Consider the following 14002-nt stretch of genomic DNA (forward strand, 5'->3'; position numbering starts at 1 on the left):
GTGTGTGTGTGTGTGTGTGTGTGTGTGTGTGTCTGTGTGTGTGTAAAGGGGTTTTAAAAACACCTCTTGAACGCACGTGCTATAGGTATTTCTAAAAGGTGAACCTCCCAAGGCTAGGACAAGACCAAGCCTTTCATCTATCTAAAGGTGAGGTATTTCTATCCCTGACTTGGTCTTGGAATGTTTTTTGGTTTTCTTCTTTTTTCAAGCTTTAGAGAGTGAGTATAAGAGTGTGATCTCGGTGGTGGTGTTAGCTTTTTGTTCATTGACAATCGTGGCCTTTACTCTACCTTGCAACCCATGGGACTTGTTTAGGGTGCATCATCTTCACAGGTTCATTACTACTTTTCTAGAGCTTACTTGGGTGTAGCTATTTTTCTCACTCATCACTTTGAAGGTTTCTTTATATTGATACCCCAGTTTCAACAAAAGGACCTTGTTGTTCTTGATTAACTTTGATTGGAAGTATTCACCTCCTTGCAAGTGGCTCTGCATATCTGTATTTTTTTATGCTCCATTGCCTTGACATTGACCACTTTTTGTCAAACTTTGCTTCGAATTTATTTAAATGGCCTTTGAAAGTGATGTTTTTAAGGATTTTTGGCTATAATAAAGGGCTTTTGGATGACCTAGACGTGGACTCATTTACATAATGATGTGTGGGGTTGCCTTACATCCTTGACACCTCACACTTGGACTCTCCTTTGGAGTGATTGGCTTGCTTGTGTGTGGAAAAACACAAGGAATACTTTATTTCCTTTACATACAAATTTTGATTATTTATCTAGTTATATTGATAAAAGGTTTGAGGAAGCACATGTGATGATCTTGGAATTAGTATTGATTGCTTAGGAAAATCTCACTTACCCTAACTTTACTAGACTCTTTAACCTTAAAGTATCACCAGTTGTTAGCTACCTCGGTTATCTCTTTCTAGATTCGTTGTTGACACTGATATTGTTAGAGTATCTACAACACTTGGATTGGTTTGGGCCTTTGTTCTTGATTGAGAAATCAAAGGAAAACCTATGTTTGAGGTTTCATTTAGCAAATTTTATTGGTTGGTTGTTTTTGGTAAATAATCGAAAGCAACTAATACCTCTTTTATAGTTAAAATATGATTTGATAACTTCAACCTTATAGTTTTGATCATTAGTTTCCTAGCTGAATTGCTTTGTGGTTGAAGATGATGTTTTTAGACTTAATGGCCCCTTGGGGAAAGATCTCCTACCTTAGCTATATTAACTCCTAATCTTGACTTTAATCTGGAAGCTATAGGTATTACCAGTAGTTAGTTGGACTCCTTGGATTGGTATGATCTGAAAAATTGCTTTTTGTGGAATACTTTAGGTACTAAAGCCCTCCATTCTTTTGATTTATTGGTGAAGATATTGGTCTACATGTTGAATAAAGCAATTTTTTACAATGCTTAGGCATAATCTATACTATAGAACCTCACCATTTTTCTCTGCTCTTAGTATTGACATGTGGATAATTAGTATGAGTGTGAACAAAGCATGGCCCTTTGATGGCTCCTTTGCTTTATTAAACAACATGCAGTAACTAGTCTTTTCTACTTTGAACACCTCTGGGATGTTCACCGTGCCATCAAAATCGAGTTTTGATCATGCTTTTGTTATATGGTAATGATTATAATGCTTTGGTCCATTTTATATGCATATTATTGGGCTTATGAAAATTTGATTCCATACGGCAGAATGTTTCTTTATTACTATAGCTCCCTATCTTACCAAAATACCTAGTTGAGTTTAAGAGATGGAACTATTCCACCTTGAGTGTTACACATGGCATTTCCTCCTTAGGGTTCTTATTAAACATTGGGTAAGTGTTCCGTCAAAAAAAAAATTGTAGTGTACTATTCTTGCTTTAGTCTGAACCAACAACCGCTAGAGTCTGTCATAGTACATGTAACCAAGGATAAGAACCATCCTACCTTGTAAAATGCTTTGAATTTCTAATTGCTCAAACGTATTAGCTTGTTTCTTCATGTCAAACAGGCATTCTGAGACTCTGTATGATATGCGCTACATACACAGACTTTTTTGACTAGCTTTGGATCTTTTCTACAATTTTTCCTACTATGGTCAAATGCCTTCAAAGGATTTGGAGCTTGCTGGTTTATGAATTTCAGTTCACAAAACTGCTTGGTTTGTATTTATCAAAGATTTTTTAAACTTATTTCTGATTGTTTTTCTAAATATTTTGCCCATCATGAACCTCTAAACCTAAATTCCAGTGTCTCTTATTACTAGTTGTGAGTACGTCCTCTTTTAGCTTAATAAGACCTTGCCTTGTTAATAAGGTAAAATAAATAGTGAGTACATCCTCTTTTTACCATTTTTTTCACTTGAGTCTTTCTTTCTATCTACTCTTTTGTTTGCTTTGGAGAGGCAGTGTTTGAGCCTTTCCTAAAGTTCTCAATTTACCAACTCTTGTGAACTCACTAGAAATATGTGATCTACAACTTCTTTTTAATAAGCTCTTTCTATGATGATTGTCTAGTCTAAGGTCTACAATCTAAAAAAATTCCATAAGATTGGTTGCCTAGGATTGCCAAGAATAAGGTTTGACCTTTTTTACGTCACCACATTGAAAATTGTTTGCATATAACAATAAGCAAGGGATAGGGTTACTGGATCACACCCTTTGAGAGATTGGCAAGAAAGTTTTGATTTTGGAAAGTAATTATTTAATACTCTACATTAGATGCTTTTTTACCTCTTGCTTGAAAGGAATAATCAAAGGTTTATGATGTTTAAAAGATCGGGTAACTGGGTTGATAATTTGCTGACTCTGAGAAAGCATAACGATGCTTAGTCTTCTTTTGAGTCAAAATATAGCTTGGATGGATAAAATGGCCCAATTTGGACACAAATGACATAGTGTATTTAAGATAAACTGGTTTTTTTTTAAAAGACAACACAAAACATTAGTTTAGGAAAAAACAACTACTTCTAGAAAAAAATCTAATAAACTTTGAAATTACACTTATAAAAGAATTTTCTTTTAAGTTTGAAAAAACATTGCCATCAAAAGAATTGATAACCTCTTCTTGGTTCTCTAGAATTTGAGTAAAAACAAATGTATTTCATTTTGTTCAAAAAGTGGGAAAGTTGTTTCTCCACTCAAGCAATCCCTGGTTTCATAGAATCCCTAAAGGACTATACTAAGGTTTTGCACCGGAGGTGAAGCTCCAAGGTCTAAGGGTAAGTTTAATTTTTTACTAGAGACCGTCCTAATTTAGCATGTTCTAAATTAGCACATGTAAACTCTAGGCTGGTTCAACTTCCTAGAGTCTCCAAAGGATAGTGCAAAGGTCTTGCACATGAGCTAGTTAAATTAAAGTTAAGTCTATGATTTTTAATTAATGCAAGGGAAAAGTAAAATTCTAAGGTTAGATCAGCCCTTCCCTATTTAGAAAGTTGACTCTACACCTTCTCTTCCAAGTTCGGCTAAGCCACGTAAGAAAGGGTAAAAATATTATTTTGTCTAGGATGGTAGTTAAACTAATAATTCTTAAGTTGGACATGGATCACAACTGATAGGTTCTTTGACACATGTAAATGTATCAAAGGCTAAAACAAATTTGTTGCCTTGTTTACATGGTGATTGAGGCACTTTTTTAAATAGGGGTTTATTCATAGATTAGAGGGATAAGTAGAGATAGAGGAAGGATCATTATGAGGCTTCGGAGGCTTCAGGCGTTGGCTACCTATGGGAGGAGACACATATGATATGCTACAATAGAGTGGTGGTTTGCTATGGCTTGGATATAGAGAGACTACCACCATTTTAACATGATTCACACACCACATACATAAAATGCTTGATTTGGAGAGAAATAAGGTTAAAATACGTCAACGTAGGAGGCAATGTTAGACTCCATCCGTTAGCCCCTTGCTTTCTCGTCAAAAAAAAAAAAAGAGGCGACCTAATTTCAGACTCATTTTTGGGTTAGTCTCTTAGCACTAGTTTGGTCCCAACTAGGACACTTTATTGTTCTATTTTCATGAGGTTATAATACGTGAATGTAGAAGGCAATGTTAGATTCCATCCTTTTCAAGTTAGCCCCTTGCTTTCTCTTTAACAAAAAAAAAGAGGCAACCTAATTTCTAACTCATTTTTGGGTTAGTTTCTTAGCACTAGTTTGGTACCAAATAGGACACTTTACTGTTTTATTTTCATGAGTTTAAGTAGAATGGTACATGAAATCTAGAAAAAATCTCAAAAAATGCTTTTAAAAACTTATACAATGTTAGCCAAAGTACTCATAAAAATTATAATCCCCCACTTTTGTAAAAAATATTATTTGCGACTAGAATTAAAATAAAAATTTGTGTGGGTCAAATATACAAATTTGTGAATTCAATTAACAACCACATAATTTAGTTCATCTAAATTTGCATTGTCTTATGCGGCATATATACTAGATCTACCACTCCATTATTTAAGGTGATACTATTTAATGGTTATGCAAGCCAGATTTGGTGATTTATGTCATATCCCAAAAACAGTGCATGTTGAAATTCTTATTTTTTATTTATTAAAGATCACCCTTAAAATAAACTCCTTTTTTCATTCATTTTATTTATATCCCTCATATGGACACAATTGTGTTGGGGTAAAGGCGGTGCGCCTCTTACCTCAACACAATTGTGTCCATATGAGGGATTGGGGAATCTATATGTATACTTTTATTGGTTTTTCATAGCAATGATTGTTTTTCAAGAAATTATGCACTATAAATTTTCTTAAATGAGCTTAAATTACAAGAGTCTTGTGAGTTTAAAGCCTTGAAAAATGTTTAGTTGATGGATATTGGCCTATGGATACATTATAGACCTAAGGTTTGCCCCATAACCTCGTCATGTTAATGAAAGAGGCATTGAAAGACAAAAATTTCCTTCTTTGTCAACATTTTTAAGATTTGGATTTTTATTACAATATAAAACTGGTCAAGAACTAAGTTATGAAGCTCGAGTTCTTGTTATTAAGTTTTTCCTATCAATAAATTAGTCTCATTTTGATAAGGTTATATTCAATGTATGAAAAATTAGTACACTAAATTTTGATAATTTTTTCATCTTAATACTTGTTATCATAATCTTATATGGTATTAATTTTTGCAAAATAAAAAATTTGGCTATGCTTTTCACCTCATAATTGACCCCCTAAGATATGAACACGAACTATAAATCTTGTTTATAACTTCACCAAATAATTATGACAAGTTGTTGGAAAAGTAGGACACTTTAGTGTCTCAATGTTTAATTACAAAACTAATGTTAAAAAGTTAAGGTACTTTAAAATAATGTCATACTAAGGATGAAAGTCTAAAGGTCTACGAAGTTGTCTAGCTACATGTGACTAATGTTAATTTTTTTGAAGCCGTATGATAGAGAACTCTCAAATTATTAGCCTTTTCTCTTCCTACTCACATATTAAAGAGGGTCCAATATGGGATTAGCTAGATCAACATATCAAAAATAAATCTCCATCGTTAAAAAAAAAAAAGATAGATTGTGTTTGTTAGTGGGGTCACTGAAATTATGTCAACATAGCACGTGAGTTCAACGAATAGAGGTATTTAGCCCCATTTTTAACATAGTTTGTCCATATAGAAAGCTACTGTTCAAAAGGGGACACACATATTCAATAGGAAAGGGTGTGATAAATCCATGAAAATTTTACAGAGAAGGGTTTGTTAAACTAGTTGTTAAACTAGGCCCTCAATGCAAGTGACATGAGTGAGTTTACATGTATTGAACCCCTCGAGCAGCGTCCTTTTTCACAATGTAGAACAAGTATAATCAACATTCTTCTTCTTGAAACCATCAGCTTTGAAATGCTCATCAGTCCTACCATATCAAGGTCTCAAAGCTTATTTCAAGCCATACAAGCTCTTGAGAAGATGTTGAACATATTCATAATCAATCTTGGCCAAAGGTGCATATGTATCACTACAATCAACACCATTTTCTGTAAAAACAAATGGCAACTAGTCTTGCTTTGAAGCTATATATCTTGTCCAACAATTTTGCATCTTTGTTGAATACTTATGAAATTAAGGTTGGAGTTAAAATGTCTTTTGCAAAAACTTGAGAAGATATACAAAGAACAATCAACTCATGAGTTGCGTTTTTGGTCCATGACATTTTGCTGGTACTCAATCCAATATGGTTTTTCTTGACTTTGACAAAAATATTGTTTTTTGAATGAAGAAAGCATCAATTTGGGTTTATAGCTTGTGGACTTGTCCATCAGTATCTAGCTAATTTCGCTTTCCCACTCAATCTACTATGGATCTTTTTTACTTCTGTCAACTATATTGCAATCTTATGAATAAAGAGTAGATCAATGTGGGTTGAAAAATTTCATGGAATTTCGCTTGGGAAGTCAAAACCTCCATTTCAAAGGATTACCTCAACCTGCTCTTGAGATGAGGGCATCTCTTCATGTACACATCTTTTGAGTACCACATCACCCAAACCAAGTCCTCTATTATCTTTTGTGAAGTAGCTCACTCCACTTGCAAGGACAACAAAACAAGCTTCAAAACAACATAATCAAAATATCCACCGACAGTACTTTGCGCACATGCATTTGTGCATGTCTTAATCATCAGCAATTGCAAGCCATCCAGCCAATGCCTTTAAAACTAACCACTTATTGAAAAGTAATGTGTTTTGAGCCATAGAACTAACCTTTCCAATTGCTGTAAGGTGCACCTACATGAATCTCAGGATTTTACTACTTTCTACTCACTGTAAGGTGCACCTACATGGATCTCAGGATTTGACTTTTAGCAGCAAATCTTATTCCTTTCCACTACAGTTCACCATGGAAATGTGATCTCAAGCACACATGTACAGAAACTGCAATTGTCTTCGTTGTCACCGTTGACATATGTTTTAGAAAAAATGTGGATACTATCTTGCAAAACAGAAATGTACAGCTACCCAACCTTTCTTTTTTCCAAAAGAAAATGCATTGTTGAAATTTAAAGCGAAAAGGGCCCTTAACTTCCAAGATTACCTCTGTATTCTGGGGGAGTTCTAATCCCACTAATCCTACAAACATGCCCCTCTTGAGAGCTGCTTAAAAGCTTGTGTTCCATGCATACCGTCGATTAACAAACCTCTCACATAATCTGCAAAGGTTCAAACATTCCGTTGTTCCATGTGACGAAAGCAGCAGAGGTACTCCGGAACGCCTTCTTGGAAAAAAAGGTCCATGAACCCTCGAACTATTATCAGTTGGAATTTTCTCATTGGTGTTCAAAACAAAAAAAACCGGAGCGTTTCCCATATCTTTCATTGGACTGTGTTCACCTGGCTATATGCCATAATCATGCGTGCTGCAAGGGATAGACTGCAATCACCTGAAGCCCCTGACACCATGATAAAACTGCAAAACAGCCTTGAAACACCGACGGATTGCTTGCATACACTTTCATATTAGTCTTATGAAAACATATTGATAAGCCTTAAACTCTGGATTACCATCAGATAGCTGGATCTCACTTCACTCATCGTCTTCACTGTCTGTCTCATAGGCAACTAGACGTGTGACTCTTGGTGTGTCAGTTTTCTGTTTGGATTGTGTAGCCTCAAGATTATTTTCTATTAAATGAGTTCTCTCAGATGATGCAGGATTCTCAATTTTTGCTTTTTTAGGCTGAGGCTTTATTCTGATTGTAGATGGAATTGATTTAGCAGGAGCAGGCATTCTCTTCTTCTGCGGTGAAGGATCCTGCAATGAAAACCGAGTACTAATAAAGAGAAAATATTTACACTATAATAACCAAACATGGACATGTGAAGGAACCACAATGGAAAAGATTAAATAAGTTAAAGGGAGAGGTGTTGGACAGGAATAAATTCTCGAAGATAGGCTGCACCATTACAGTCTATAAAGATATCCTCATCATCTCTCCAACTTTTCAAAAGAGGGCCATCAGCAATCCCATTGTGCTTTCACGGTGTACAATTTTCACATTACTTTCAGTTAAGCAATTTGTCAATCTTTGTTGTCTACTAATATCGAGCGACCCCAACATGGAGTGTGTCAGTAATGTACCTTTAGTCTTGTAGGTCATTTCAACCTCCATTGCAGGCTAATAAGATTTTTTTTTGCCCCCCCTAATAGATGCATAAAAGAGTAACTTTGTCAAGAAGACTTTCTGCACCTCTGTTACCCTGTAGTGGACACATTACAGCATACGATCTCTATGTACCTAGAGGTGAACTCCCTGTTCCAGATAAGAAAACCATCATCTACACGTATTAACAAGTTACAGTTCACCAAAGGTCAATGCCGAAAAGAGACTGCAAAAGAAAGAAAACGTGTTTTCTTGTATAGTGTAGGTCTACATCAATGACACACTACGCCCACATTTGAAAACTGTGATAGCGAACTTTGCTAGGCCATGCCGGGCATCAAGGAGATTTAATGTCCATTTAACTGAGGACCAAGACCAATACTTGTGGGGAGGGAATAGGCATATACAATGCCATATGAAGCCATACTAATCACATCATGCACAATGTTGGTGGCATCGATTACAAATTTCAACTCCCTTTCAAAATATACCTCAGTAAAAATCATGCTGATAGAGACAACATAACTATGAGACTGGGAGTTTGTGCCAGATGTAACTTCTAAATTATATTATTAAAAAGAAAAATGAGGACAGTGTTATCATCAATGAGAGTAAGAACTTGGTGGGTGTGAAAAGTGCCGCGCATTCAAACAAGCTCAAGAGGGCCATCACACCATCCACGTACCAAAAACAAGAACACACACTACAAAAGCAGAAAACCCTCGGGACAGCAATTTACCACTTTGGTTGTATGAAAAGATACCAATGGTTCTTTGACCATTGTAGTCCTGTTTGCCACTGCTATCTGCAACAAGCCACCACCAAAGGTACAACCAAATTAAGCCAGATATGCAAACAAAGAGGAGGTACTTTCTGCTGAAAAACCTTGATTATTTAATATAGTATGTTTATAAGAGCAATTGCTAACTTATAACCTGGAATGTTAAGAGCTGCTGAGCTTCCTCATTTGCTACAAGCAATTCTTGCTCTTTCTTATACTTGTCCAGGTTTTCCAGAAACTCGGTTTCGTCCTCATCAAGGGCCTTAGGTGGTTCTGAGTCAAACGCAGGAAAGTATCGATTGACACGTTTCATAATTCTCCAACAATCAAAAACAAGTGACCAACCACGGGTAGAAGATACAAGATTCACCAATAATCTCTCTCTCTCTCTCTCTCTCTCTCTCTCTCTCTCTCTCTCTCTCTCTCTCTCTCTCTCTCTCTCTCTCTCTCTCTCTCTCTCTCTCTCTCTCTCTCTCTCTCTCTGTGTGTGTGTGTGTGTGTGTGTGTGGAAAGTATCAGATCCACCACATTGTAACTTTCTGGTCTCATAGGTCACTTTGGCCTTTTTGAAGACGTTAATATAGCATTTCATTTCATTTCATTTCTCTCTCTCTCTCTGGAAAGTATCGATTGACACGTTTCATAATTCTCCAACAATCAAAAACAAGTGACCAACCACGGGTAGAAGATACAAGATTCACAAATAATCTCTCTCTCTCTCTCTCTCTCTCTCTCTCTCTCTCTCTCTCTCTCTCTCTCTCTCTCTCTCTCTCTCCTCCCCCCCCCCCCCCCCCCCCCCCCAAGTGCGGTAGATTGGTATGACATTTCCCTCTTGAATAACAGGTCTTGAGTTCAACTCCTCGTCGGCTAGATCTTTAAGGTCTCTTGGGATGGTTTCCTAAAACGTTAAAACTCTTTTCTTCTCGGGTGTGTGTGGGTGTGTGTGTGTGTGTGTGTTGGTATAACCTTTCTATCACCCAAGTGTGGTAGATTGGTTATGCCATTTCCCTCTTGAATAACAGGCCTTGAGTTCAACTCCTCGTCGGCTAGATCTTTAAGGTCTCTTGGGATAGTTTCCTACGACGTTAACTCTCCTTCTCTCTCTCTCTCTCTCTCTCTCTCTCTCTCTCTCTCTCTCTCTCTCTCTCTCTCTCTCTATATATATATATATATATATATATATATATATATAGATACATATATATATATATAGATACATATATATATATATAGATACATATATATATATATAGATACATATATATATATATAGATACATATATATATATATAGATACATATATATATATATATATATATATATATAGATACATAGATACATATACATATACATAGACATACATACATACATACATACATACATATATATATATATATATATATATACATATAGATATACACACACACACACACACACATATATATATATATATATATATATATATATATATAGATAGATACGTTCTCACAAGCATGATGATTTGCATGATCAAGATGTGATTACTCACAAGCAGGATGATTTGCATGACAAAGATGTGATTGTTCACAAGGATGATGGTTTACTTGATACTTTCTCTAGCGAAGCTAACCTCATTTCAGATTCGATCAATCACGAAGAACCGATCTTGGCTCTCGAGTTGAGATCCAAAGAACCCCCTCAGAAAGAACCCCCTCAGGAAGAACCGATCTTGGCTCTCGAGCCTAGGTCCACAGAACCCTCTCAGGAAGTATTCTTTGTTCAAATGATTAGTCAGCATGCATTGTTCGAGTGTTTCATTCGTGATCGTTTCCTGTATTTTAGTCAGCATCATTAAGTGATCCCTTTTCATAGGCATGACATATTGTACGTTGAGCACGTTTCACTCATGGATGAGCACGGATATATGCGGATTTCTAATGAAAAGATGAAATGTTTGCATTCAAGGAAGTCACATTCAATATCTCTTCCTTGGCATGACACATTCGTAGAAAGAGCACAAGAAAGTATGAGCACCAAGCATGGGCATTTCCGTTGTGATTTGCCACAGTTGAATGATTTAGATCAGAAAGAAAAGATTCGATCTCATTGTTTGCATGTGTTTGATGAACGGTTTGGCACTCCGTCTCTATGTTCATCAACATTGCATGCACAGTCTTTAGAGAAGACAAAAGCTTTTCCAGTCACTTTACATGGAATGGGTATGTTCATGTTTTTGTGTTGGAAGTGGTTTCAGAAATTTTCAGCTGTGGAGATTCTTGAAGAAGGTAGATGCATGACTATAGACGAAGTGGAAGCATTCAAGATGACTTTGTGTCGCTTTCGGCGCGGCCCAAAGAAGCAAGCGTTGCAGACCTTTATGAAGTTCAAGTACCGCACGACCCACACATCAGAGTGGGCCGCCGAAGAGTCCTTTCCAGGATTCGGATGCTATTGGCAATCTCCCTCGACGCCATACAGTTCGGTACCAGTACCTCACTTTGAAAAGGAGGGGATGTCACGTGACGCATCCAACCCTATGTGTCCGCGAACAAGCTATAGCATGACCAGGGTTCAGTTCAGTCAAGTCAGTCTAGAATAGGAAGTGATATGGCACTTTTGTGAGTCTGGTCGCAAACCGTACATGACCAGACATTAGAGTAGATACATATCCTCTGGTTGCACACAGCATGATCATCAGGTTTTCATCAGAACCCATCAGGAGCATTTTTACAGTGCATAGACCTATTTTCCCTATTTTTGACATTTTTCACTTATTATTTTTAAGTGACTTTTGTTGGAAAGTAGGTAGGGCAATTTTGCTAAGTTTGTATAAATAGAAACCTAGCGCTAGCACTTTCTGGCAGAAGAGGCAACAGGAGCACCTTGCTCAACAGGTAACTTCTCAGCAAGACCAACCCCCGCGACAACTCTAGCGTTTTCAACGTTGCAGAAGACCTAGCATTTTTGCACCAGATCACCCAACGTTTTTGAACATGCAAATTCTCGGCGACAGTTAACAGCTGATCAGCCCTAGCATTAGCAGATTTCCTCCAGACAGGAGATCAGCCCTAGCGTTAGCAGTTCCATCAGCAAGGACAGATTTCAGCCCCCAGCGTTTTTGGTTTGCAGATCAACCGCAGCATTTTGGCAGACCTTCGCGACAAGGACATCAAGAACACCAGCGTTTTCAGTTTTCATCACTTAGACACAGCAAAACGACCCCCGAACCTCGCAGATATCACCTTCCCGCAGCAGATCCTCGCCGCACGGTCAGATACACCATAGTTTACAGTTTTCAGTGCGTCGTCGTCACATCGTCGTCATCGACATAGAGTCAGAATTCAGCGGATAAATATTTGCAGATTTCAGCCCTTAGCATTTTCAGATTTCAGCCCATTCGTCGTCGTCGACATCGACGGCAAGTCCAAGCATTGTAGAGATTTGTGCAATCATAAGTAGACCGCTCTCGCCATAGAGAGTGGGGCCTTCGGAGGAGGGTTTTGACAACATTCCGGTGTCGTATTATCTTCTCTCTCTATCTCAGTCTCATGCACCTTCATTCACAGTGTCCATTCACTTTGTTTGTGTCCATTGCACTCTCTCACTAAAGGAGCGGAAGGCTATCCCTTCCGTAATTAAAAGGAACTTTGAGCACAATTCGGAGCACTCATCTTGAGCAAAGTTCAACATTCACGACCTGAGTCTTGGGAAGAGGGCATCATCAAGTTATAGAAGCTGGATACTCGCTGCTGTTGCTCGCACCCGCCCCCTCTCCCCCCCTTCGCCATCGCCCTCCCCCACGCCCTCGAGCTGCTATCCCGCCCTATCCACCTCGTGCAGCCCCTCCTGCTGCCCCTCGCGCTGCACCCTATCCCTCGTGCTGCCCCCGCTGCTGCCCGTTGCCCAGACAGTCCGCTGCTGCCCGCTACCCGCTGCCCATTTCAGCTCTGTCCCCTGCCGCTGCCCCCCTCGCGCTGCCCCCGCTGCTGCCCGCTGCCCGCTGTCAATCCCGCCCGCCCGCCCCCTCTCACTGTCTGCCCCTCACCTGCTTTTTACTTTTACCTTTAGCCCTCTCCCTCTCCCTTCTTGCTTGACGGTCGTCGCCAGCACCATGGACATGCTCGGTCCAGCAGGTCTCCCCCCTTTCGTCGACGATCCTCCGCTTCTTCTTCACAGCAGCAGCCAGACACAGATGGCGGCTCATGCTCCACCGCAGAAGGACTTCAATGAAGCCCCCTCGCCTGACCCCGCTGAGCCCACAATTCGACTTGCTCTCTCACCGACAAAGCAAGCGAGCCTAGCCGCAGAGGTAGAGCGCTTGCAGGCGACTTCTATCATTGCAAGATTCTCGGCACGAGACCTAGCAGAGGAGAGTTGCGTGACCTTCTCTAGGCCCGCCTTCTTGCAGAGGTGGGCAAGATCTTGGACGTCCAAATCCTCGGACGAGGCTACTATCAAATCGAGTTTGAGACCTCCGAGATGGCGTCCAAGATCATCACCATGAGTCCCTTGACCATCCGAACAGTTCGAGCCCACTTTCGACAGTGAAGACATGGTTTTGACCCTGCTTCAGATGTGTTGGTAGAAGAGGCAGACATTCCCATCTTCATCTACTTTCCTGGTTTGCGGAGGGAGTACCTACCACTTTTGTCCAAAATGGGCTCAACAATTGGGACCGTCCTGGAGACACCTCGCACGGCAGCCTCGGTAGCTGCCAAGGCGGCCGGCATTCCCTCAGTTCGCGTTCTGGTTAGGGATAATCACACTCTTCCGAACGTCATCCTCCTTCTTCGAGTGAGTGGGGGTTGGTTTAGACAGAGCATGGAGTATTCTGGCCTCCCGAACCAGTGCTTTATTTGTCGACAGATGGGCCATCTTGCGAAGGCCTATCCATGGAGGAGGCCCCGACCTACACCACAAACTTAGCCCCAGCCTGCAAGGGCTGGCCAGCAGACACACAGAGCACACAGGCAGAGCCACCCTCCGAGCCTGGGGCTCCAGCGGAGGAGGGATGGCAGCAGGTTCGTGGTCGACGCCGGCAGGGACCACAGCGACAGCCTGGCACTCAGAGTGGTCCTCAGGTGCCTGCCCAGCAACAATGGGTTCCAACGGGATACTGA

At 39.5% G+C, this 14002-nt stretch overlaps 1 protein-coding gene across 3 annotated transcripts in view; it reads right to left on the reverse strand.

The window, feature by feature from the left end:
• Positions 1 to 6930: 6930 nt before the first annotated feature.
• The window catches only part of LOC147436673 (NEFA-interacting nuclear protein), an 80996-nt gene continuing 73924 nt past the window's right edge, over positions 6931 to 14002 (reverse strand). For 2 of the 3 annotated variants that reach the window (XM_086489495.1, XM_086489493.1), the window contains 3 exons: positions 9058 to 9176; positions 8862 to 8927; positions 6931 to 7773 (listed from right to left, as the gene is read on the reverse strand). In XM_086489495.1, coding sequence (XP_086345621.1) covers positions 7546 to 7773; positions 8862 to 8927; positions 9058 to 9176 — 413 coding nt within the window. In that variant the 3' untranslated portion in view covers positions 6931 to 7545. The remainder of the gene's footprint in view (positions 7774 to 8861; positions 8928 to 9057; positions 9177 to 14002) is intronic. The other variant, XM_086489494.1, reaches the window with a different exon arrangement.

Source organism: Adiantum capillus-veneris, chromosome 18, assembly GCF_014529385.1.
Source record: "Adiantum capillus-veneris isolate H3 chromosome 18, ASM1452938v2, whole genome shotgun sequence".
NCBI classification, from domain to species: Eukaryota; Viridiplantae; Streptophyta; class Polypodiopsida; order Polypodiales; family Pteridaceae; genus Adiantum; species Adiantum capillus-veneris.